The 27885-nt window shown below is 41.7% G+C and overlaps 1 protein-coding gene across 5 annotated transcripts; it reads right to left on the bottom strand.

Moving 5' to 3' along the window:
- Positions 1 to 366: 366 nt before the first annotated feature.
- On the bottom strand, positions 367 to 15732 carry LOC137010687 (kynurenine--oxoglutarate transaminase 3). Of its 5 annotated transcripts, XR_010893396.1 has the most exons (15): positions 15515 to 15701; positions 15377 to 15441; positions 15152 to 15296; positions 14922 to 15071; positions 14743 to 14829; positions 14547 to 14672; positions 14355 to 14475; positions 14181 to 14257; positions 12716 to 12805; positions 12448 to 12634; positions 12268 to 12341; positions 12095 to 12181; positions 11818 to 11912; positions 1590 to 1708; positions 367 to 536 (listed from the first exon to the last, which is right to left on the bottom strand). XR_010893396.1 is itself a non-coding variant. In XM_067372917.1 (14 exons), the coding sequence occupies exons 1-13, from the start codon at positions 15590 to 15592 to the stop codon at positions 11853 to 11855; spliced, it is 1347 nt and encodes a 448-aa protein (XP_067229018.1). In that variant the 5' UTR covers positions 15593 to 15701; the 3' UTR covers positions 368 to 536; positions 11818 to 11852. The 5 variants fall into 5 exon arrangements, 4 of the variants coding, with proteins under 4 accessions (XP_067229018.1, XP_067229019.1, XP_067229020.1 ...); XM_067372917.1 differs by lacking the exon at positions 1590 to 1708 and having other exon boundaries at positions 368 to 536; XM_067372918.1 differs by lacking the exons at positions 367 to 536; positions 1590 to 1708 and having other exon boundaries at positions 10611 to 11912; positions 15515 to 15569; positions 15647 to 15711.
- Between the last annotated feature and the right edge of the window lie 12153 nt (positions 15733 to 27885).

Below are 27885 nucleotides of genomic sequence, written 5' to 3'. Positions count from 1 at the left end.
TTTCATAACTCCCTCTGTGTGCAAGATTAAGATTGTGTGTTTAAACAACCTCCTCTGCACAGTATCAAACACGTGAAATACTCCCACTGAGGTGCTGTTCTTAAAAGAAACCAACTATTTGGTGCAAAAGGTGTATGAAACGACACGTTATCCAGCATGATTTGAGAATGGTCCAAAGATTCAGTGGATGCTAGAACATCTGACCATGTGTAAAGAGTTCACATTTGATTAGTGATAGATCTTAAATACTTATTTAATCATCGGGAACATATTAGAATAATAAAAAGGGCATGGCTGACCCCTTTTAAATTTTATTTTCAGGTTTAAATTAGATATCAGATTTTCAAACCTGACTCAGGCTTTTGAACAGCAATGTAAATCTGATGTGTCTGTCTTATAGGAGGAATACTAGGCTACATGGTTTTTAGGGGATAGTCAGAACATGGGACAGATTTACAGACAGGAAGAGGAAAGGGAAACTGGGAAATAGGTTGGAGATGAGAGGCTCCGCCCTTCACGCTGGTGCTTCAGAGAATCTGCAGAAAGGAAGTGAAAAAAAAATATAGGTGGGAAATGGGGTATCATCAATAAAAGACTTTAAATTAATTAGGCAATAGGAATTTGGACAACTTAAACGAGGTCTCCAGACCCTTTTGTATTTGCAGCATATTTGACTACATAAACTGCTCTAAAAAATGTATAGATGAATGTACTCTTAAGAGAATATAATCAGCATACTACTATTTTTAACATTATTTGGGCCATTCCACCGAATCGGTGCCATTTCTGTCCCCAGGACATTTTATGTATAAATATGCATGAAAATGAATATATTTATTAATAAGCAAAGTGTCCTAAACATTAATCTAACTGCAAATTTAAAATATATAATTTAAAACATTATTAAAAACTACTGAGAATACTAAAAAATAGCATTTGTTACATGTCCCCGCTAACTAAACCTAAACTTTATCATGAAATATAATCATTAAACTCTTTCAGAAATCGTATTATTTTTGCATTGTGTTACTCCATATACCATCTATGCTAAACAAAAAGAAATTTCATAAGAAATCCATAATATTTTATATAAAAGACACATTTTCAACGGGAAGTTGCATCATCTGGATCTTATGCAGGCCATAAGAAGACCAAAAGTAAATTCTCTTATTTTAAATTCTGTATATCTTATGAAATTGTAACTATGACTGAGAAGGTCAATCTCAACGTACTGTCTTGTTACCTAAATATTTTATTTTATTTTTTTGATGTTTATTTTAAAAATATTAACTTTAGGTAAGTCACTAGTATTTTCTCAGTGTCCTCATGCTAGCATGTACTCCACGTGGCCACATGTCATGTATTTGATCATTTTTGCTTAAAAACTCAATCCTGTTACTTTCAGTCCTGTTATGAAAAATAACAGGAGTGAGTTAAGAGTAACAGGAGTGAGTAGAGTCCTCTGTTTTGTTGATTTAATTGTGTGAATATTAGTTGATATAATTCTATACACCTCTATCATGAGTTTTACAGTTGAAATGACTTAAATTGTAGATTTCTAGGATTATTTTACAGTGTGAATGCCATACTTGCAGGGAGCCGGTCCACCACGACGCGACTTCATCTTTTTGTCTTTCTCTTTCTTATCTTTTGTAGAAGATTGAGAGAACATATAGTTTGCAGGTGCAAGAAACACACCCATGGCATGCTGCAAGAGAAGGGAAGAAGTGAAACACAGCCGCAAAACTTTCTTTTTCCCCCTTTTTTGTCTTTCCTTCCCTCCCTCCCTACCTCTCCCTTTTCCTCACTCTTCTTCTTCCTCTTTTCACCTCCTTTACTGTAATGTACTACTAGCAGATAGAACATCCCTTCAACACAGCAATCTGACTCACACACATGCACACACGGCCATATACACACTCTTTCTCACACACATACACACACATATGGACACTCAGTCCTGTTACAGAGTGCTCAGTCCTATTACTAAATGTATTTATTTTTCTAGAAAAATAAAGTTAAACCACTGTTTTTATCCGTTTTGTTTGATCCATCATTTACACAACTGCTAAATAAATTAAATTATTTAAAAATATATGAACTTGAGGCTTTTGTCTTTTAAATTAGAAAATTGTTTTGCATTTTTTATTCAAATACTTTGCCTTAATATAAAGTGATTTTTTTTTGTCACAAATATCAATTATTTGAACACATAACCAACCATTTCTTCAAAATAAACACTTTCTTGAGATGAATACAAAGGTACGGAAGCCCTGAACCGCATGGTGAAAAAAAAAAAAAAAAAAAAAACTTGGTAGGGAGGAAAAAAAAAACGAAAAGTTATCTCGTTATTTCAACATAATAAGTCGTTATAACGACATAATATCTCGTTATTTCAACATAATAAGTCGTTATAACGACATAATATCTCGTTATTTCAACATAATAAGTCGTTATTTCAACATAATAAGTCGTTATAACGACATAATATCTCGTTATTTCAAGATATTAAGTCGTTATAACGACATAATATCTCGTTATTTCAACATAATAAGTCGTTATAACGACATAATATCCTGTCATTTCAACATAATAACTCTTCATTATCTATCAAGTATGATAAAGTACGTACGCGTGATAACGTCCCCAGTGGCGCAACGCTAAAGTGATTGACCCGCCAGTCTAGCTTTTACTGCGATCGCCGCGGTTTCGAATCCGCCTTTTACCGAGTTCGCTCTTCTCTAGTTTCACATCACATATCAAAAAAGGCATTTATTTTCAATAGAAATTAAAACAATGTTATAAAAGTGCAAATAACCTGCCTAACGAGTGTTTAATAACATTAAAAGTATTTATTGGGCAGGGTTAGCAGCATGTTCGATATTACCCACTAGAGGGCAGAATAAGACAGGGAATCAATTAAAGAACGCAATAGTTATGTTGAACTACTGTTACAATTTGGTGCTCCAAAATCCCAGAGGTTTATCATGGGAATTTGCGTTCATCCCAGGCTAACCTTTATTGAGGTTAAATTTATTAGACCATAGTAAATAAAACAATTTACAGTGCAAATGTCAGGGTGTCAAACTTACAGCCCGGTGTCCAATCTGATTTGAACTATAATAAAACATAGAGATGCACTAGTCCAGGGGCCAAAAACGTTTTTAAGAGGGGTTATTTTTTTATTTTTTTTTATTTTTATTCTGGGCTTGCAAACAAACTGCTTTGTAATATTTTCTAAAGATATAAAAATCAAAATAGGTGCTAATATATTGAAATAATAGGACACGGAGTGTCTATTTACAGTAAGTGCAAATAGCGTCCCTTGTTGACAAACACTCTTTACAGTATAGCTCCAGTGTCTGGTTGGGCCACTGAAGTTTAAAAAGGGACAGTTGTATTTCGATGTATTCAGTGGCGTAACAATAGCATGAAGGGTTTCAGATTTTGGCTTTTACAGCGATCGCTGCGGGGTAGAATCAGCATTTTGCAGAGCTCACCCAATAATAGAGCTCACTCCTATTTTCTCATCATATACATTTTCAATAAAATGAAAATAATGTTCAAAAAGTGGAAATAAAATGTGAACAAGTGTTTAATAATATTAAAAGTGTTCATTGAGTAGGGTTGGTGGAAAGTGGAGGGGTTTTATTCTCCCAATAATGCAGCATCCATTTAATAATTTTAATAAATATAATCACTCTATATGATATTATTGCATCCTGTACAAAAATACTGAGGTACAGTATCTGCCAATACTAGCCTACAGCATCTAAATACTATTTACACTTCTTGCAAAGAACTGATAGGCTACTTTTACATGGTGTCAATAGAATATATCGCTATTTTCACCTAGTATAAATAGCATATCGTGAAAATGCTGCTATTGTCATTTAGTATAAATAGGATGTCTAATAAATTTATGGTCTAATAAATTTAACCTCAATAAAGGTTAGCCTGGGATGAACGCAAATTCCCATGATAAACCTCTGGGATTTTGGAGCACCAAATTGTAACAAGTAGTTCAACATAACTATTGCATTCTTTAATTGATTCCCTGTCTTATTCTGCCCTCTAGTGGGTAATATCGAACATGCTGCTAACCCTGCCCAATAAATACTTTTAATGTTATTAAACACTCGTTAGGCAGGTTATTTGCACTTTTATAACATTGTTTTAATTTCTATTGAAAATAAATGCCTTTTTTGATATGTGATGTGAAACTAGAGAAGAACGAACTCGGCAAAGGCGGATTCAAAACCGCGGCGATCGCAGTAAAAGCTAGACTGGCGGTCCAATACTTTAGCGTTGCGCCACAGGGGACGTTAACATGTGTACGTCCTTTATCATACTTGATAGATAATGAAGAGTTATTATGTCGTTATAACGACTTATTATGTTGAAATAACGAGATATTATGTCGTTATAACGACTTAATATCTTGAAATAACGAGATATGATGTCGTTACAACGACTTATTATGTTGAAATAACGAGATATTATGTCGTTATAACGACTTATTATGTTGAAATAACGAGATATTATGTCGTTACAACGACTTATTATGTTGAAATAACGAGATATTATGTCGTTATAACGACTTATTATGTTGAAATAACGAGATAACTTTTCGATTTTTTTTTTCCTCCCTACCAAGTTTTTTTTTTTTTTTTTTTCACCATGCGGTTCAGGGCTTCCGTACAAAGGAATTAACGTACTCGGTTACTAACGTAACCTCGGTTCCCTGAGATACGGAACGAGTACTGCGTATGGGGAAAGGTCTCCCTTTTTCCCCGCTGCTGAAGCCTTTTTCAATAACGCAGTGTAACTGCACCGTCATTGGTTCACTCATAGACAAGTTGTTGAACCAATGGCGGCGCGGCATAGCTGCGCGGCCTATGGCGACAAAGCGCGCGAATATTCCCGCCGAAATGGGCGGGGTATAGGCTATATAAGCAGGCGTTTCGCCATAGGATTTCAGTGTCAATCGACTGAAGCGACGACCCTGAGCCGCAGCCTCGTGGCACGGCAAGTGACGCAGTACTCGTTCCGTATCTCAGGGAACCGAGGTTACGTTAGTAACCGAGTACGTTCCCTTTCGATACTTCACTCGTACTGCGTATGGGGAACGAATTCAACCACGCCGTGCCACGGCTGGGAACGATATAGCTTGCATTTGGCCACCCAGAGGGGGGCAAAAAGGACAAGCGGAGGCAAAGCCTAACCGAACCCATGGTTACACTGAAGGAAGATACTTCCTATGGTGGCGTGAAGCGGGACCTGTTGGAAGCCGCTAATCACACCGACAGGACCCGAGCTTGTAAGGTCGGGACATCGAGGTGATAGAACCTGACAAAGGTGGACGGCGAAGACCAGCCGGCCGCCTCACAGATGTCTTGGATGGAAACTCCGTTGGACCAAGCCCACGAGGAAGCCATTCCTCTAGTGGAGTGGGCCCTGACTCCTATGGGGCAATTAGTGCCCAGTGAGGAGTAGCACAGGTTAATAGCATCCACTATCCAACGGGAAATGCGTTGTTTCGAGACCGGAGACCCTTTGGTGCGGCCGCCAAAACAAACAAAGAGCTTGATCCGACAGTCTGAAAGACTGTGATCGGTCTATGTAGGTCCTCAATGCCCTGACTGGGCAGAGTAGCTGCAGCTCTGGTTCGTCCGCCGAGGGAGGAAGAGCAGAGAGCGAGATGACCTGAGCTCTAAAACGGAGTTGAGAGCACTTTAGGGACGTAGCCATGCCTAGGTTTCAGAACGACCTTAGAGTCACCAGGCCCGAATTCGAGGCATGCAGGGTTCACAGAGAGGGCCTGCAAATCGCCAACACGCTTTACCGATGCTTAGTGCTAGTAGCAGAGCGGTTTTTAGTGTTAGGGGCCTGAGGTCGGCTGAACCCATTGGTTCAAATGGGGCTCCTTTCAAGGCCCTGAGGACCAACGAGAGGTCCCAGGAGGGAATAGTGAGAGGGCGAGGAGGATTCAAACGCCTAGCACCTCTCAAAAAACGGATCACGAGCCCGTTTCGTCCCACCGATTGGCCAGCAATAGGAGCGTGGAACGCTGCAATGGCTGCTACGTAAACCTTAAGCGTGGAAGGGGGAGCGCCCCATTTCCAAGCGTTCTTGGAGGAAAGACAGTATGGAAGATACGTCACTCTCCACAGGGTCTATGTTGCGTGTTGAACACCAATCAACAAAGACTGACCACTTCTGGTCGTAGAGGCGCTCGTAGATGGGGCTCTAGCCTGAGAAATGGTATTTAGGACGTCCTCGGGGAGGCTAGTCGGCTCCCATCGAGGGACCAGAGGTGCAGAGCCCAGAGCTGCGGCTGTGGGTGCCAGATTGTTCTGTTTGCCTGAGAGAGGAGGTCCCGTCTCAGGGGAATCGGCCACGGGGCTCTTAGAGAGAGCCTGAATAGCTCTGAGGACCAAACCTGGTTCCTCCAGAGCGGGGCCACCAGAAGGACTCTGTGCTGGTCTTCTCTGATACGCCTGATGACCTGGGGGATCAGTGCGATCGGAGGGAAAGCATAAAGGAGCGTGCTGGGCCATGTGTGGGCCAGAGCATCTACTTCCTTCGAGAAAAATGTTGGGCAATGAGAGTTGTCTTCTGAGGCGAAGAGGTCTACCTCTGCCTTCCCGAAGAACTCCCAGATCGTGAGGACCACTTGGGGGTGGAGCATCCACTCGTCGGAGGGGATGTTGCTCCGTGACAACATGTCCGCACCCAGATTGTTCCTGCCAGGAACATGAGTCGCTCTGAGCGACTGAAGCCTCGGAAGAGCCCATTCCAGCAGTCGTTTCGCCAGAGCGCATAAGCGGCTGGACGAAAGACCGCCTTGGTGGTTCAGGTATGACACCACCGTCATACTGTCTGACCGAACTAGAACATGACGTCCCGTCAAGTAAGCCTGAAAGAACTGAAGGGCTTTCATCACTGCTAGCATCTCTAGACAGTTGATGTGTAGATGGCTTTCCTCGTGGCTCCACGAGCCGAAGGCCGGTCTGCCCTCGCACACAGCGCCCCAGCCCAAGTTGGAGGCGTCTGTTGAGAGCACCGTCCTCCGTGAGACCGCCTGTAAGGGGACTCCGCGTTGGAACCATACTGGATCCATCCAAGGTTTCAGGGCTAGAAGACAGGCCCGATTGACCTTGAGACATAGGCGGCCGTGCCGCCATGCGCTGGGAGGAACCCGGAACTTCAACCAGTACTGAAGAGGCCGCATCCGAAGAAGGCCTAGCTGCAGCACCGGGGAGGCGGAAGCCATCAGCCCTAGCAGCCTCTGGAAAAACTTCAGAGGGAGATAGGCTTTGTTCGTGACAGATGCCGTGAGCTGCTGAATTGCCAGGGCGCGCTCTGGCGAGACTACTGCCGTCATACGGACCGAGTCGAAAACTGCTCCCAGAAACGAAATTCGTTGAGTGGGGCATAGCGAGCTCTTGGCTAAGTTGACCCTGAGACCCAGGCATTGTAGATGGCTGAGGAGCACGGATCTGTGGCGTTCCAGCTCGTCGCGCTAACGGGCTAAGATGAGCCAGTCGTCGAGGTAATTCAGAACCCGGATTCCCATCTGTCTCAGAGGGGAAAGCGCCGCGTCCATGCACTTGGTGAAAGTGCGGGGAGCCAGAGACAGCCCGAAGGGCAGGACCGTATATTGGTATGCCACCCCTTCGTATGCGAATCTCAAGAATCGTCTGTGACGGGGGGCTATCTGGATGTGAAAATACGCATCCTTCAGGTCCAGCGAGCAGAACCAGTCCTCGGGGCAAATGTGCGCGAGGATCTGCTTCAGCGTCAGCATTTTGAACTTCCGTCTCATGAGGGAGTGATTCAAAAGCCTGAGGTCTAGGATGGGTCTGAGACCGCCATCCTTTTTGGGGACCAGAAAGTAGCGGCTGTAAAAGCCTGTCTCGCTCTCTGACGGAGGAACCATTTCCACAGCTCCTTTTTCCAGCAACGACATGACTTCGGCCCGGGAGGACATGAGCGTCGTCCGGATTGACCGATGTTTGAAGCACCCCGGCGAAGCGGGGGGCCGTCGTGCAAACTGGAGCGAGTAGCCCTGGTTTACGATCCCCATGACCCATTCTGACACATCGGGGATGGCCTGCCAGGCTCGGCCCGAGTGGCTAGGGGTTGAATAATGTTGGGTGACAGACCGCCGTTGAGAGGGTCGTACACCGCGAGGGTGGAAGAGGAAATTTGCTCTTTTGTGATGAGGTAAAAATTTGTCCGCCGTGAAAACGGCGTTTGGAGTGGGCGCAACAGGTGTGGGCCCAGCTGTCACTTGGAGTATGTTTCCCACGCCCGGAAATAAACGAGGCGGAGGGGAAATTACCCGTGGGAGCTTTTGGGGTGGTCCGGTCGTAACGGGACGGTCCCCCATCCTCTTCCTGTCCGACGAATCAGGACGACTTCGGAGGCACCGGGTCCAGCACAATCCTGGGCCGGGGTCCCTGGCGCCTCGGGAAGGGAGGGCGCTTCGCAGGGCGCGAGCGCTGGCGATGCTCCTGGGGCGGCGCTGCCTGTGTTGCAGGTGGGGCTGGTTTGTTCTGCTGAGCCGGCGCAGTCCTGGGGCGGCTAGACGCAGAAGCGGAGCTGGAGCGCTTAGGGCAAGAAATGCCTCATAGCCTGAGACGATTTCTGCGCGGCAGTAAAGCGCTCAGTGAAGCCATCCACTGCAGGCCCGAAGAGACCAGAAGGCGAGACCGGGGCGTCTAAGAAGGCCGTCTTGTCTAGGTCTTTGATCTCCGTTAGGGTTGAGCCACAGGTGGCGCTCCAACACGACCAGGCTGGCCATGGAACGACCGATGGCCTGGGCCGTAGCCTTCGTAGCTCGCAGGGCAAGATCCGTGGCGCTGCGGAGATCTTTGAAGGCTGGCGCGTCGATTCCAGACTCATCCAGAGAGCGGAGGAGTTTGGCCTGGAATGCTTGAAATATGGCCATGGTGTGGAGCGCAGAGGCAGCTTGGCCCGCCGAGGTGTAAGCCCGTCCAGCCAGAGTAGAGGTGGTCCGACAGGGCTTGGAAGGAAGGGCCCTCTTCGTCTTCCAACCCACAGCCGCGGGAGGACAGAGGTGAGCAGCCACCGCTTCATCTAGGGGTGGCAAGCGCTCGTATCCCTTCTCCTCGGCGCCGTCGACGGCGGTGAGGGCGGAGCGGTGCGTAGTGTGGAGGCGGGCAGAGTAAGGAGCGCGCCACGACTTCGTCAGCTCTTCGTGGACCTCAGGAAAGAAGAGGCGCTGAACGCTGGCGAGGTGCTTGGCGGCGGCCTGGCAGAAACCATTCGTCCAGGCGGCTGCGAGACGGCTCCTCTGGAGGGGCCCACTCGAGGTCCAGCTCTTCAACGGCTCTAGACAGGATGCGGAAGAGCTCGGCATCCATGCCCTGGCCATGCTCGATGGGTTCCAAGGGAGGCGGTGGAGCGGGGTCTTCCGGCTCGCCAGCCCATCCTTCCGCTTCGGAAGCCGCAAGAGACATGGAGTCGTCTTGTTCGTCGTCTGTTCCCCCGAATGAGACGAGGTCACTCGCTTCTGCGGAGGGACGCTGCTCAGGGCGAGAGAACAGAACTGGAGAGAGTTCCCTGGGAGGAGAGGGCGAGGCACGCGGGGGCTGGGCCGGCGTGAGCTCGCTCAACTCCTGGCGCTGAGTCGCTCTACCCCGCTGTCTTTTCCTCGCCGGACCGCGGGAGGAAGGAGACGGGAGGGCGCGAGCGGCGAGATCGCCCTCAGTGAAGAAGGCGACCCGCGAGCGCAGGGAAGCGAGACTCATACACTCGCAGTGCGGGCATGAGTCTCCAGCGAGCGCGCCGTCTGCGTGGGGCTTGCCCAGGCAAGCGACACACTCGCTGTGTCCATCGTCGTCGTGCAGGGGGCCCTGCAAGTACCACATGAGTGGCGGGGCATCGTGAGACGCCGCTGCCGTGGAAAACGGCAATTGGGTGGCTCTTTTAGAGCGGCGAGGGCCGCGGAAGCTCTTAAAGCGGTGAAACCGCTGGAAATCGCTCTTTAGAGCGGCGTTGCCGCGGATGAAGCTCTCAGGCGGCGCGCCGGATGGCGGCAGGGGACGCACAGGAAGCGGCCGGAAGCGGGAAGCGGGAGGCGGCGGCTCGGCGACGGCGCTAGAAGCTGCAGTCCGCGAGGGCGCCGGCGCTTTCTTCCACCGGCGAGTCCAGGCGAGTCCGCTGCGGGAGCCTCTTCAGACGGCGGCGAGAGCAGAAGGCGGCGAGCTTCTTCGGCTTCAGGCGGAGATCAGCGAAGAGAAGTAGATGTCGTCGCTGAAGGAGAAAACACTGAAATCCTATGGCGAAACGCCTGCTTATATAGCCCTATACCCCGCCCATTTCGGCGGGAATATTCGCGCGCTTTGTCGCCATAGGCCGCGCAGCTATGCCGCGCCGCCATTGGTTCAACAACTTGTCTATGAGTGAACCAATGACGGTGCAGTTACACTGCGTTATTGAAAAAGGCTTCAGCAGCGGGGAAAAAGGGAGACCTTTCCCCATACGCAGTACGAGTGAAGTATCGAAAGGGAACTGACATACTTTTAAACAAGCTTTTTAAAAAGCACATGAGTTTTGGTAACAGGACTGAGAAAACATGCATCCATTTTCTGCGTTGAAACCTTGTAAAAAATTAAATAAAGTTGCCTGAGATTGACCAATACACATTTTGAATAGTTAAATATGTGTAGTATTAGATTCAGTGTTGAAAAAAAATAAAAAATAAAGTTTAATTTTAAAGAGTTACAACAAGCAAATGTCACCCATTCGGTGGAATGGCCCATTTATATATTTATTTATGCAGAAATTTATGGATTTTAAAACTTATTTACACATTTATATATTTATGCATGTATAATTTTGTGGATTTATTTATGTATTTATTTGTCTTTGCAGGTTTCGTCCTCCGTAAACCTTTACGTTCGCTCGCAAAACCTTTTGAGTTTCTTGGCGGAACACAAACGTTTTTGAGACAAAACAATGGCACTGACATATTTGAATATCTCAGTGCAAGTTTCTTCCAGATAAAACAGCTCAAACATGCATTTTAACCTGAGACTAGACAATGAAACCAGGTGTTAATGTTCCACCTGTATTACATATTTTTGGTTGAATAATGCCATCTTGAGGTTGACTAATGATATTGTCTTGGGGGGAAAAAAAACAGTTCAAGACAGTGGAGAATGACAGGAAAATATTGGTCAAAAGAAATGGGACCAGGACATGTTGCAGGTCAAACTCAAACATGTATCTCTCACGTAAGCACCATAGCTCAACATGCTAGGTGGTTGCTATGAAAACATGCTGTGTTTTCTAACTGCTGCACCACAGCCATGATTATGAATTGTACTCTGTGGGTAAATGTGATTTACTGTAAAAAATTGTGAATTAATGCAAAAACAAACACTGGGACTAAATAATTCCTGACTTCTGCATGGAGAGTCACAGATATAGTTATACTGATGGAACCTGATATCAGAAATGCAGCTAAATGAGATACTACATGGTGCTGCATTAATCATGCTGCTTCCATCTCACACGGTCTGAACTAACAGCACCCTTTACACATTCTATTCTACCTACAGTAATGTTTGGTGTCAATAAGAATTTTATTTGTACAAGTATTAAATTCAGCAAATGTAATACAACTAGTAGCCTGTGACTAAATATTAATCTAAAAATTGAACCATAATCCCAACAGGCTTTAAAACTGACTGATCCAGAAAACTGTAAATACAAGCTCTAAAGACACTTCAGCCACAGTTTAGGTCAATATAAATTTCAAGTAAAATATGTTATATATCTAACCAGTGCTGCACATTTATTACTATATTATCAGGCTCTCAGAAATCAGATTTCCAGCTCTTCAGAATGGCCTCTGCTGCATCCAAAGTACTGTCTTGCTGCAGTGAAAAAAAGAAATCCATTACATATCATCAGCACTGGAAAGGCATTTAATGTCTTTTGTTATTAAAAAATCATCTCTGCAACATACAGATAGTTTCAGAAAGGAAAGACAGCTAAATATGGATTTGGCAGTCTTTAGATAGCTGAATGTTAAGCCTAAAGTAAACCCATTCCTTACCTTAATAAAGCATAAACGAATGTATTTCTCAAACTGCTTTACTGAATCTTCTCCCACAAAAGCTGTTACAGGAATTGCAGCTAGTTTCTTAAAAAATAATAATAATAATTTTAAAGACAATTATGTACATGTTTTAGTCTGTTAAATATTCCTAAAATCAGAAAAGAGTATACCTTCTCTTTTATCATCCATTTGACAAACTTGTAGTCATAAGGTTCTTCATCTCCCATATGTGACAGGTCCTGATCTATATTCAGTCAGAACAACATTAATAAGATTAAACCGCCCACAACCAATGTCACCTTTGCCTCTAAATATAATTATATTAACATACATCACTTCAACCCACTTACTGAGTGCTGTGACATCCACTATCATGAAGTATCCTCCCTCAGGGACCACTGGAGTCATGCCAATCTGTCTCAACATGGCTGCCATACGGTCTCTTTTCCCTTCCAGCTCTAATGCTAGAGAGGAAAAGTAACAGTCGGGCTGACCCATCAGCTCATAGTCCCGAAGAAGACCCTGGCCAACAGCCTCCTATTGTGCAGTACAATTGTCACAAACACATAGAATGGCGCATAGCAACATCACAAAACCAATAGCACAGAGATAACTTGCCTGTAATGGGGTCGGACATGTATAGAGACTGTTTTGCATAACAGTCTGCAGGTGTTTGATCAAGTGTTCAGGTCCAATTGACCAACCTAACTGCAAAAAAAAAGAAAAGAAAAAAAAAAGAAAAATAATAAATAAACAAAAAAGTGTATTGTCGTATTGTACATAAAAAGCAAACACTCACACCCCAAATGTTCTTATCTATTTACTTATTAGAAACATTACACACACACACACACACACACACACACACACACACACACACACACACACACACACACACATATATATATATATATATTAAACATAACAGATTCAAAATTCATGCTTTTGATATGGGTGTGGTCATTTACGTTGTAGAGTTTCAAGTTTCGTCAAGTTATTTTTACCACAGACCTTATTTAACTTGTAAATTGAAAAACCGCATTATAAAAACCCATAGAAAAATCTAATGGGAATCACTGTCAAATTAGGGTAAGTTTACACGACAACAATTAATAAAAACTGGAAAGATTTTTTATTTTTCACGTACAGACGACAATGTTGTCAAAATGATTCCTGTTTACAAGGATTAAAAAAAAAAAAAAAAAAAAAACTGTATTCTGCATGCCAGGCCAGTAGTTGGTGATGTCACTTTGTAAAGAAACATTAATATGCAGGTTCATGATGTCACTGTTTTCACAAATTTTTGTTTTTGTAGTTTACATGAGGACAATAATGGTATCGTATTCAAAAGTTTTTTATTTGGGTACATTTACATAACAATAATGTACTAAACATGGAAAAGTTTCTACTTTGCATTCTTCTCGTACAGAAGACATTGTCAAAACGATCCCCGTTGACACGGATCAGCAAAACCAACTAAAAACACTGTATTATGCATGCCAGGCCAGTGGTTGCTGATGTCACTTTGTAAAAAATAAAGAAAGAAAGAATTAGTAAAGTTATCCTGAAACTTCAAACTCCAAAACGCTGCGGTCTATTTGCTTGTTTCGATTCTCTGATTGGTGGAGATTTGGGGTGGAGATTCTTTGGGTAATATAGTTTTTCACCAGGAAAATTTAAATATTGTGTGTTGATGGCTTCAACAAAAGCAAATATGATCAATTTACAACCTCAAAGCTCGCAGTAGGTCTGTCTTTAAAGGTTTTTAAGTTATTCTTAAAAATGAATTCCACTATGGAGAAAAATTTGCCATGATGCCATATTTTTTTTTAATCTGAAGGTTTTAAAAGTAGATTTTATAGCTCTTAATATCAACATTTTATGTTGCTTTTATTGAGTTTTCGTACTTTTCTGGAGTATTAAAAATCACTCTCATTATTCCACTGAGAAAAGTAACAGGTGGTGGGTTTAAATTGGCAGGAGGGTAAGTAAATAATTTTAATTTTTGGGTGAATTATTCCTTTAAGGTAAAACTAGACTGTATAAATATGAACAATGAAGACTGAAGATAATGGTCAAATACCTTCCATCCAGTCACACTGAATGTTTTCCCTGCACTGCCGACAGTGATGGTTCTGTCCCACATTCCAGGGAGGGTTGCTGTTCAGAGAGAATACGGCAGAATTATCCCCTCTTTATAGCACATGTAATCCATAACACAAAAGATAAGTTGCACTAACAGATAAATATCACATACCTATCTTTACATGCTCATGGCCTTTATATATGAGCCATTCATATACCTCATCACTGAAGCACAGGGTGTCATGTTTGATGCAGAGATCGGCAATCCCTTGCAACTCGCTCCTACTGAATATCTGGGAGTGGAAGAGAGCTTTAGGATATTAAAACACCATTTTGGAACTGAATGCAATATATGTGACCTTACTTTTCCAATAGGGTTATTGGGAGTGTTGATGAGGATAGCCTTGGTCTTGGAGTTGAATTTACTAGCAAGTTCATCCTGGTCCAGAACCCAGTCAGCACTACTTATACTGGTTGTTGCAGTTGACTTCTATAGAACATGTCATTCAAGTGAAATACGACAATCACTATTACATTCATAACAGAGAAGGCTAACCTACCAGTCGCAAAGGTATTAAAACAGGTTTGGCTCCTGCCATTTTCACCATAGGCACATAGCAGTCAAAAAAAGGTTCAATAATAATAACCTGAATGAAGAAAGGGAGAAAACAGAGAGTGCATGAATCATAACCTAGTACAATGATAAATTATAACATACAAGTGCTAAATATGTTTTCACCTCATCTCCCTCCTCAACCAGGGCCTGCATAGTGCTGAACAAAGATCCATATCCACCCACTGTTACCAGGATCTCTTTAAACGGGTCAAGCTCACGGTCATATACTTTTCCATATACTTTTGACAGGGCTTTAACCAAAGTTGGGTGGCCCTAAAAACAGAAATATAACAATTAAGAGTGCTTTTTCAACACATAATACAGGATGATCATAAAGTGTGGATAGAACATACAAAGCCACGCGTGTACTGGTTCAGCCGGTCTACCATTGCTGCCTGAGCGAGACCCTCTTTCACATAGGAGGGAGGAGGAATGTCTGGATAACCCTGTCCAAGATTAACAATGGAAGGGTCTGCTGCCACTGATGTGAAGGCCACCCTAACCAACACAAGAGACACTATTATGAATTTTTAACACAAGTCTGTGAGAAAATGTTTGCAAATATTCTTTATTCTTACCATACATTCTTGTCCAGACCTTCTATTCTTTTCGCGTTCTTATGTTTTATGGATGCCATCTTATGCTAAAAAAAAGTAAAATAACAAAATAAAGGAATGTCAACGACAAATTAGTAATTCAACAAAACTTGCACTCACTTGACAGGATGATAAAGTTCTAAATCTATTGGTTTGTAATACGCGTGAAGCAGATCTGAAAATAGGGAGTATATTCATTTCTACCAAACAAATAATAAAAAGTCAAAAACGTGTCAAATATTCAATGCTCACTTCAAAACATTGCAGCCACCGATATAAGACTCCTTTCAGTTTATTGGTTGGCTGTGTTGTAAATGTATTTTGTGTTTGACGGGAGCAGATTCTGCCTGATGCAAACGTCTCACGCCCTATGCTCACGCCTCTAAAACGGACCAATCAGTTTGCTCTTTTCAAAGATCCGATACAGTTCTGTGTTCTGGTCTATGGTTCTGGTCTGGAACGCAGACCAGATATTCCAGCGTGGCGTATATTTATTGTACCCTACCCATTTTTTTTATTTTTCGATTTATATTATATATTATATTATATATATAAATATATATTAAGCCCATACAGTGTGCACATTGAACAAAGAAACAGCATTGTACCTGGACATTAAAGAGGGCTCAAACATCTTTATAGTTGTGATATAAAGTCTCAGTCTACATTGTTTTTGGATGCCAAATAATTATTAATAAAATAATAATATAATAATGTTTTAATATTATATAATTATTCATGACAGCAATTTCCATATATTGTAACACATGCACTCTAAAATAAATGACAATTTTATTAGTAACTTTACACAACAGTATAGGGAAATTACAACACTTTTGTACTAATTTCTTTTTAAAAGATAAATTTAGCTGTTTTATAAAGGCACAAAGCCATATCACGGTTTTGATTTTAGTTCGTTGGTAAAATACAACGTAGACACCATAAGCTTTGTATGTTTTAAGTTTTCGGTTTATGATGAAACGGTGGCGGCGGCACAGGGTCATTGGGAAACACTGAATGAATGTTAACCTGACTGTGCTAAATTTGTATTATCAGCTGTTATATCCTATCCAACCGGACCGAACGAGGGTCTCGAGGCCTGCCGCTGCTCTGAGTGAGTGACAGGAGGTCACTGTAGAAAAGCGATATTGAACTGTTTAACATTTTAATAGAGAAAAATTAGAAAAATTATATTTTGAGAGCACTGTTAAGAAAGCTCAAACCTGAAAGATTCGAGGCTTTTGGGAAAACATTTGGGGCTCCAGCCCCCTTAGCCCACCCCTAGCACCGCCTCTTGATAAAGGCATATCAAATCCACATCTGTCCTAGACAATGTATTACTTCTTGCATATGTCACCTAAAGTCGTAGGGCAATGTTTAAATGTCCCCATTCTTGGAAAACTGAATATAGGTAATATCAAGCTTTCTGCATTTTACATCATTCGTCAACATGTATTTTTACACAGCAGGTGGCGCTGTAACCACAGAGACGTGATAAATATTAGCCAACACTTTTGTAAGTAATCGAATAGGATTAATAATTCAGTATTGTTAACATTATGAGTCTCAGGCTCAGCACATTAAAGATTCTCTGTAAAAAAAGTCTTCGTATTAAGTCAAGACAGTGAATACTCGACTTGGAATGTTGTTTCATGTGTGTCATATTATTAGTTTCACTGAAGTAGAGGCAAATCCTGCATGTTGTAAAGTAAAGAAGAATTGAATTTTCTCTTCACACATCACTGTTTATATAGGCTATCCTTTCAAATCATTGAAATTTCTAATTTTGAGATAAACTTCCCAGCGACTGCTAGAGATAGCATGCACTGGAGGTTCTATTCTTAAACTGCCTATGAATAGAACTGTCTATGAATCGCCAGTGCATGCTATCTCCAGCAGTGTGGCTGATCCAAGATCTTTCAGTCATCATATTTCAACTTTTATTGTAATTTGAATTCATACAAATTTTATTTAGCTTAGAATTATTTAAATCACCAACTTACATTATGTTAATTTATGGCTTTACTATATTAAAGGGTTCCCTTTTGAAAGTTTTCTATTCACTCACATTGCATAGATAGCTGAAATTATGGAAAATCCCTCTCCCTGAAAATACTGAAGCCAGATTGAATCATTGAACTGCACAGATCAATGGTGTCTCAGCAATCCCAAATGGGTGGGTACATTTGCCTATATAAGCCGCTGCTGAGTGCCATTTCACCAGAATCTTTCCCCAAGCATGAAGACCATCTCCTCACTGACTTCTGGAAGAAGAACGACAAAAAGAAGCCTGCTTGCTCGCCGTTTTGAAGAGCCCAGCAGCGATAGTTGCTTTGGCCACACGGAGAGTGATTGGGCAAGTTTATCAGCGACAAAAGAGAATATTTCAGGGGGTGTTTGTTGCAAAATTCTGCACAACAAATATCTCACCTTGCTGCACTCGTGGATCACTTTCTTTTCTTTTTCTTTTCTTTCTTTTTTCTTTCTCGACCCTCTCCTCTCCTGAGCAAACAGGACTCAGTAAGCTCACATTGGCCCAGGTCCCTCATGTCTCCCTCTTCCCACAGCAAGAGGATTCCCTTGTGCTGTTTAACAGAGAAGACCAATGGACTCCGAGCTGGACTCCGGGCTTGACTCCGAGCTCACCCAAGTCCTCTCAAAGGCCATCGAAGAGCTGGGGTTAGAGTTGTCAACTCTGGCTGAGCCTTCCCACACCTCCTTTATGAGAGGTTTCTTGCAGCCTGTGCACCACCAGCGAGCCTCCCACTAGATACCCGCCCCATTTTTTCCGGAGGTGCACGAGGAGCTGACAAAGTCATGGCGCGATCCCTATGTGGCTTGCGTCCACTCTTAAATTTCATCCACCCTCACAGTTGACAGTGCAGAGCAGAAGGGGTATGACAACACCCCCCCAAAAAGACATTTTGGAGGGCCCATCCCTCTAAGCCCTGCAGAGCCACATTGGCCCTGGCAGCCAGGGCTTATTCAGTAGCTGGACAAGCTGGATCTACTCTTCACATGATGGCGGTCCTTCAAGTTTTACAGGCCAAGCTCCTCCACTGCATGGATGAGTCAGGCCCTAACTCTGCTGCAATCAGGGAGCTGTGCTGTGCAATGTGCCACTTTCTGCTAAAACGAGCCAGCACAGCAACCACTCCTGGTTGTCCTTTTCGACCCAGCAGCGTGCCAAGCCAGTGGGAGCACCTGCCCAGCCCTACCCCAAGGCAGAATCTGAGCCTGAAGTGCCCACTGTTGCACTCCCCACTGTTGAGGCCCCTGGATCAGAGCCATCCCTGGGACATCCCTGGGCGATATGATTAAAAAAGATTTTTTAACCGCAAAGGCTGCAATTACACTCTGATCATGTGACATGCAAGAGTAAAGCACAGTCTGCAGAGGAAGCATTAACTTGCCATGCTACGCTGTACCCTGACCTGTTGTGCAATGGCCTCTGGCTCGACAGAACCTGACACTGCAGAAACTTAAGTGTCAAAGAGGAACAGTACGTCAATTGTGTAGAATTATTTTGGCTTTAAAAAAGAAGATGCTGCGCAGCGTCAGGTATTGTGCAAAACCTGCCTTACCTCATGGAGCAACATTACTAACCTGATTCAGCACTTAAAAAAACACCACAAAGCCCTGTACGAACGTTGCATGGCTAAAAAAAAACCCGAACACCAGCCAAATATACCACCCAACAGGCATCACTGACTGAAATGTTTGATAGCGTAACTCCATATGAACGTGCTTCCAAACGGCACGTAGAAATTACTCAAGCAGTAACAGAGTTCATTACAAAAGGTATGATGCCCCAGGCTCCAGTGTTTGGGGAACAGATTACATCTTGCCATTGTTAAGTTTGTATCTCGGATGACAGAGTATCAAGAACAATACTGCTGTGCAAGAAGCTGGTGGGGCACTTCTCCCACAGTTGGAAGAAGGCAGCAATGACTGAGGCATAGAGGGAGCTCAAACTTTCTGAGCACACATAACTGAGTGCCCAACAAGATATGGATCGAAACAAAAAAGATTGTTGCCAGAGTGCTGGAACAGGCCAAAAAGCCGTATTGTCAGGTGACTGATATGAATGCTCCCACATCCCAACCTGTCAGGATATTGAAGTGTTGGAGTCTGCTCACAAGGCACTGCATCCTCTCCTGGAATTTACTGATGAATTCTAGAGAGGAGTATGTGAGCATCTCCTACCTCAAGCCAGTTCTCCAGCTTCTGGCCACATCAGTTCTGGCTGAAGATGCTGAGGACACTGACCTGACTAGGTTGATTAAAACCAAGGTCCTGGCATATCTCAGTGACAAATATTGTGACCCCTACACCCAAGAGCTTTTGAATGTTGCATCGTTCATGGACCCTAGCTTCAAAATGCAGTACATCAGGGCAGACAACATCCTGGCCATTAAGACCCAACTGAAGATGGAAATGCTAGAATCAGCAAGACATACATATAACTAGGTTAAAAATAATTATGTCCTTGAATATGATACTTCCACAAACATATATATATTTATATGTAATTCAACTGCAAAACTAATGTGATCCCCCCCCCCCCCCATCTGGCAGGAGCATCAAAGTACACAGCCCTCCAGAGAAAATGCAAAGAAGTCTCTTGGCAGCCTTTTCAAAACCAGTGTGGCCTCTTCTGCTTTCCCTGTGCAACTTGAAGATGTCGCGGAGGCAGAGTTAAACGGTTACCTGTTTACCCCTGTCATTGACAGAGAGGACGATCCCTTGGCCTGGTGGAAGGTGCACAATATCATGTTTCCATGATTGTGCCCGCAAGTATCTTTGTGTACCAGCCACAAGTGCCCCCTCAGAGCGTCTGTTTATCACTGGAGGGAATACACCTGCACCCGTTCATCCTTGAAACCAGCAAAAGTGGATATACTGGTTTTCCTATAGCAAAAACCCATGAGCTACTGAGAACCATATCGTAGGATCACTATGGCTGGCAGTGCCATACTCATTGTGCACTTAAGTGTGGAGTGTTTATGTATCATATGACTAGTACAGCGACAATTATCTAATAAATACTGAGTGTGGTAAAGCCACAGATTTTTATATTTCTACAATCTGCACTTTAGTTTGTGTGCTTTGTTACTGACTTTCATATTAATGTTTACACTAGGTTTATTTGTCAGCGCTTTATGATGTTATGATAATACATGTTTACAAGGTTGGAAGTTCAACAAATCAGTTAATATACCACTGTGATTTAAGTAGTTAAATAAAAATACGTCATTCATATCAATTCATGAATCACCTAATTTCATCCTAACATATAGGCCTGGCTCTATAGGTTCTAAAATCTTTATATACCTTTCAGCATTCATAGTGCCTTCCAAAACATGCAAGCTACCCATACCGTATGCACTTATGCACCCCCATACCATCAGAGATGCTGGCTTTTGAACTGAATGCTGATAACATGCTGGAAGGTCTCTCTCCTCTTTAGCCCGGAGGACACGTGATAGCCAACAAGAATGTCAAATTTAGACTCGTCTGACCATAGAACACTTTTCCACTTTGACGTAGTCCATTTTGAATGAGCCCACAGGACACCACGGCGCTTCTGGACCATGTTCACATATGGCTTCTTTTTTTGCATGATAGAGCTTTAGTTGGCATCTGCAGATGGCACGGCAGATTGTGTTTACCGACAGTGGTTTCTGGAAGTATTCCTGGGCCCATTTAGTAATGTCATTGACACAATCAATGAGTGATGAGTGATGCGGTGGCGTCTGAGGGACCGAAGACCACAGGCATCCAATAAAGGTCTTCGGCCTTGTCCCTTACGCACAAAGATTTCTCCAGTTTCTCTGAAACTTTTGATAATGTTATGCACTGTAGATGATGAGATTTACAAAGTCTTTGCAATTTGACATTGAGGAACATTGTTTTTAAAGTATTCCACGATCTTTTTATGCACTCTTTCACAGCTTTTCCCATCTTTACTTCTGAGAGACTCTGCCTCTCTAAGACATCCCTTTTATAGCTAATCATGTTACAGACCTTATATCAATTAACTTAATTAGTTGCTAGATGTGTTCTCAGTTGAATCTTTTAAAAATGTCTTACTTTTTCAGCCATTTGTTGCCCCGGTTCCAACTTTTTTGAGATCTGATTTGAAAGTCTTCTAGTTTTCATTTCATTCAAATAAAAAAAAAAAAAACGTCCCAACATTTCCGGAATTCGGGTTGGATCTAATATTGTGTTGGTCATACTATATATGGCTATCGAGTGATGCAATGTGAGTGAATCGTTATTGAAAGGGAATAGTTTGGTAACGTAACCTTGATTCCCTGTGATAGACTGAAACAAATACTGCAAAAGCTTGTTGTGTTATTATGTTGTTAGGAGTTGCTTGTCGCTTCCTCAGTCGAAAGATTCAGCAAACCTATGAAGGGACCCCTAAATGTACAAAAAAAAAGGCAAAAAAAAAAAAAAAGAGAACATTATTATATAATTCTTATCAGTACATTATGCCGTAACCTCTCCCTATCCTGTACCTTCACAGACCCCCAGGGGTCCATAAAACCCATGCCATTAAATAATAAATGATCTCAGCAGTGTGCCTTTTGGGGAAAATTATTCTAAATTAATGGGAATTCATATTGCCTGTATTTCTTTTTCTCTTAGGCATTTAATGTTTAATTGGCTTCCAGTCAGTACTGAATAGTTTCAGTGAAAAATTAAATAGGTCACTTTTTTAGCACACACTAAAAAGATGAGTCTTCATTTTTTTTATCTGTGGCATTCTTTTTCATATAAATCCATGTGTTTTGATAAATACAATAAAAGAAGGAATAACACAAACTACACTATTACACAACTGTCATGTAGCAATTTTAATTTGTTAATGTTGTTGTACAATTTTCACAGTTGCATAAAGATTGTAATAGGACTACACCAATAAATCTGACCTTCAAAAATGTTTGTCAATGAAACATAACAATATGTACTCCAATAGTGTGGCATTTTAAGTACAAGTTCAAAATATGCTTTATTTATTTTTATTAATATAAAACATGTTTGTGCTCATACAACCTGTGCTCATACAACAGCAAAATGTACTTGTGGATGTACTTTTGCAGTGTGCACCAAAACTTTAAAAGCACACAACATTTTAACATGTTGACAAGCATTTGACATAAATGGGTAAACCCCATCTACCTGTTAGCACAAATCATGTTTAAATGCTTTTTGTTTTGTTTTGTTTTTTTAATGTTTATTAGTTTGAAATAAACTGATAAATACTGTAAATAGTGCATCAATGCTGATCAGCTGTGCATGCTGCTAGAACAGGAAAGCTGAAGACATTTATCAGTCTGTTTACCATGTTCTTGCAGCCCTGATGAGATGTTTTCTGTCATTACCTCTCAGTTTATTTGTTTGCAATTGTCGTAGATCTACAAGATCATACAGTATGTTTACCAAACAACCTTTGTGGAAGAGGCATGTCCTTAAACAACATATTTAGCCTACATACAACCCGAATTCTGGAAATGTTGGAACGTTTTTTTAAAATTTGAATAAAATGAAAACTAAAAGACTTTCAAATCACATGAGCCAATATTTTATTCACAATAGAACATAGATAACATAACAACCGTTTACACTAAGAAATGTTACACTTTTATCCACTAAATGAGCTCATTTCAAATTTGATGCCTGCTACAGGTCTCAAAAAAGTTGGCATGGGGGCAATAAATGGGCTGGGAGAACATCTAGCAACCAATTAAGTTAATTGATATCAGGTCTGTAACATGATTAGCTATAAAAGGGATGTCTTACAGAGGCAGAGTCTCTCAAAAGTAAAGATGGTCAGAGCTGTGAAAGAGTGCGTAAAAAGATTGTGGAATACTTTAAAAACAATGGTCCTCAATGTGAAAATGCAAAGGCTTTGCAAATCTCATCATCTACAGTGCATAACATTAGTGATGGGAAACTGAGGCTTTCTGAAGCATTTGAGGCTTTCATCAAATTGTGCTGAAAAACAGTTCATTACTCAAAGCTTTTAACACAGTGCACATTAGCGACATCTGGTGGTCAGACTTGTTTTCTCCATCATCGCGGAGCAGATCTACGGTTTGAAAAAGCATGTGACACTCTTGTCTTGAATCAGTTCTATCTAATCTGATCTAAATTAATTTGTGACAATAAGACCACCATTCGTTTCATGTGTAACCTGGTCAACGGATTCACATATTGATCAATAATGTAAAATATACAATGATGTGATCATAACTGACGTGAGTATTTAAAACAATATTTTGGGAGAGCTGTTTAACCCTTATATTCTGTTCAGGGTCTCTGAGACCCCAGCAATAAAACATGATTAAATGCATTTTCCTATATGCATCAAGTGAAGCGCCAATTTTTTCAAACCAGCTGTTTCGACTTTCCGATTCTGCATGACGTTTGAAGCTTCAAATGTCATCAATTACGTGGTATTGTCATTTTGATACAAGCATCGACACAGTGTGTGATACAATAGTGATAACTGCGTTGGAGCATCAGAGCCCCGGTATCAACCGTCCCATCACTACATAACATCATCAAAAGATTCAGAGAGACTGGAGAAATCTCTGTGCGTAAGGGACAAGGCCAAAGACCTTTATTGGATGCCCGTGGTCTTTGGGCCCTCAGACGACACTGCATCACTCATCGGCATGATTGTGTCAGTGACATTACTAAATGGGCCCAGGAATTCTTCCAGAAATCACTGTCGGTAAACACAATCTGCCGTGCCATCTGCAGATGCCAACTAAAGCTCTATCATGCAAAAAGGAAGCCATATGTGAGCACGGTACCAGAAGCACCGTTGTGTCCTGTGGGCCTTGGCTATGGACGGTGCTTCTGGACCATGTTCACATATAGCTTCCTTTTTGCACCTGATGCATAAGGCAAAATGCATTTAATGCATTTAATCTTGTTTTATTGCTGGGGTCTCAGAAGACACAGCATCAGTGATTTCCAACAAGAATGTCAAATTTGGACTTGTCTGACCATAGAACACTTTTCCACTTTGAAACAGTCAATTTTAAATTCCGGGCTAAAGAGGAGGGAGACCTTCCAGTGTGTCATCAGCGTTCAGTTCAAAAGCCAGCATCTCTGATGGTATGGGGTGCATAAGTGCATACGGTATGGGCAGCTTGCATGGTTTGGAAGACACTATGAATGCTGAAAGGTATATAAAGGCTTTAGAGCAACATGCTCCCCTCCAGGCGACGTCTATTTCAGGGAAGGCCTTGTGTATTTCAGCAGGACAATGCAAAACCACATACTGCAGCTATTACAACAGCATGGCTTCGTCGTAGAAGAGTCCAGGTGCTGAATTGGCCTGCCTGCAGTCCAGATCTTTCACCTATAGAGAAAAATACGTCAAAGACAACCACAAACTCTTCAGCAGCTGGAAACCTATATCAGGTAAGAATGGGACCAAATTTCAACACCAAAACTCCAGAAACTCATAACCTCGATACCCAGACGTCTTCACACTGTTTTGAAAAGAAGAGAAGATGCTACACCATGGTAAACATGCCCCTGTCCTAACTATTTTGAAAGGCATTACATTTGAAATAAGCTCATTTTGTGAATAAAACAAAATTTCTCAGTTTAAACATTTATGTTATCTATGTTCTATGAATAAAATATTGGCTCATGTGATTTGAAAGTCATTATTCAAATTTAAAAAATGTCCCAACATTTCCAGAATTCGGGTTGTATAACACTAACACTGACCAACCATTAGGTATTAATATTTCTTTCCATGGGTTTATAAGCCTGACTTAGAGCAGTATGTCAGCAATGTATGTTATGGTCATCAACCAAACTGTTTTTTGTTGCTGACATAAGAATTGGTAAAGGTGAACAATTGTTGGCTTAGTTACTCACGCACCAGCTCTAAACCACCGCTGGCCATATATTCTCCATCCTACACAAGTGCTATGGCATCATAGCAGAGCATTGTCAGAGGGGACCCGGTTGTTCAAAGTGAAAACACAAAAGAAATTTAGTCGAGCTGTAGGGTGTTCTGGACAGGCGACGCACAGGCCAAACTAGCATTTATAGTTTCTTGTGGATGATCATAAACTCCCGTAAGAAGTATCCTTTGACCTAATGTGGGATGAGAGTAGCTACAGTGGTACTGCTGATGTCAAGAATGACTTTGCTTTCATTTTCATCCAATGGATCAGTAAAATTCTTAAAGAAACTCTCAGTGGTTCCTGTTTGGAATCAAAAAGCAGCTGAAACTGCTGTGCTTCAGCCTCTGGAGAAGTTAATTCAGAAGCTAGTGCAATTCTAAGGGTCAAGAAGAAACCAGCCTTATGTTCAGAAATGCTGTTTTTGAACTAAGGGAGCTAGAAGACTTGGATCCCAGTCTACCACAGAAAATTACATAACATAAGAAATACTGATAGACTGCACCTGCAGACCAAATGGCCTTGGCCTCAACTTCAGGGTTTTTTTTCCACAGAACTGGACAAGATCACTGAGGCATTTTTCAAAATATCTTTTATGTTCCACAGAAGAAGTAGTTTTATAATGCTTAGTCCATTGAAGGAAGATCCAGGATACCAAAGAAATAGCGTTTACTGGTGATAAACATAGACACCAACAATGACTGACCATGAACAGAGAACAGGCAGGAACTTAAATACACATGATGATTACTAAACAGAAACAGCTGACAAGACTTAACTAATTAGAAACCATAGTGACTAACGAGAACTAATACAGATAAGACAGAACTGAACTAAACTGAACATACATGTGACAAGTTTGGAATGACAGGGATAATAAACAATTTGTCAGGTGAACTATCCCTTTAAAATGCACAGCATAAATCTTTTACAGTGGCCCTCAATTATAATTACAATTAAAGCTGCAAGCGGTGATAAAAGGGCCCTTGCACCCAGGGTCAGCGCCACATCGTGGCCTTAGGAAAACTTCCAACAGGTGGCACTTTGACCATAACTGAATATTGCCATGTAGAGGTCTTCAGGCCAGGACTATTATCAAACACGTGAAGTTTGGAGCAAATCGGACATTGTATGCCTGAGTTACAATAACTTCCTGTTTCGTGGCGTTAATCGCATACTTTAGCACTTAACCAAGTGTTGCATGATTTAATGTGTTTCTAGCATGTTTGGTACTTCATGGCATACAAATGTGTTTCCGGGAGTGAATTACAGTGCAAAGTATGCCATTTCCTGTTGCCAGCAGGTGGCACTATGACTAACTGAATATTGGCATATAGATGTCTTTAGGCCAAGACTCTTATGACATATGTGAAGCTTGGGGCTGATCAGACACTGTATGTCTGAGTCATAACAGCTTCCTCTTTCATGGCGAAACATCAAAATTTGTCAGACCACCACAGACACTCCCTTCATTGAAAACTCAAGACCTTCACAATTTAACATCACTAAGGCCTTAAGATTAGACTGACCAAATATGATGTTGATCTGGTTAAATCGCAGTTAATCACAGTGTAAAACATGTCATTTCCTGTTGCCCACAGGTGGCACTACTATAACTGAATATTGCCATATAGATGTCTTCAGGCCAGGACTCGAATAAAACATGTGAAACATCGAACTTTGTCAGGCCGCCACAGACACGCAATTTAATGCCGCAAAGGCCTTTAATTAGACTAACCAAATATGATGTTGATCTGATTAAAGCTCTAGGAGGAGTTTGTTAAAGTACAACATCTGGAAATGGCTAAAACTGCAAAAATTTTGTAGCGAAAATTCAAAATATCTCACTTATCTCATTCAAAATATCTCACTTGGGTTTTCAGATTTTGTACCCAGGACATTTTTGTAGGTATTGGGCTGTTACATCTGTCTACCGAATTTCATAACTGTCCGTGAAACGTAGCGCAAAGGGCGCTTAATTGAAATTTTGTAGGTGGCAATATATATATATATATATATATATATATGTATATATACACAGTCAAACCAGAAATTATTTAGCCTTTTTTTATATTTTTGATATATTTTTACTAGTGTGTGCAGGATACTATAGTTCATTTATGTAAGTGAGGATAGCAAAATAAACTAAACTGGGACATTCTTCAGTGGACTAACAGTAAAACTGATAAAAATTTTGAACCAGAAATTATTCAGACATTTTGACCTGACCATATTTTGCTTAAGTCTTATCACACTATGAGTGTGATCTCAGTGAAGCAACAAGACTACAAGACTATATTTGGAATTTCCAACATGCAATAAATAAATCACTTTGAAACAACTATTTGGTCATGAATTCAGTCCTTGACATGACACTCTTCTTTGAAAATGCCTTTTAAAATAAATATAAATATAAGTAAATATAAGTTTTAGATATATTATTTTAAAATTCATATAAAAAATCTGAAATATTTGATATCAAAAGCTTGTACAGAGTTCCACCACATATCAGTAAGTTTTCTAACCAGCCTTACAGTGAATATAGACTTT

Source organism: Chanodichthys erythropterus, chromosome 21 (genome assembly GCF_024489055.1).
Source record: "Chanodichthys erythropterus isolate Z2021 chromosome 21, ASM2448905v1, whole genome shotgun sequence".
Classification (NCBI taxonomy): domain Eukaryota; kingdom Metazoa; phylum Chordata; class Actinopteri; order Cypriniformes; family Xenocyprididae; genus Chanodichthys; species Chanodichthys erythropterus.
The sequence above is the reverse complement of the archived record's forward strand: the minus strand, read 5'-3'. Positions and strand labels throughout refer to the sequence as shown.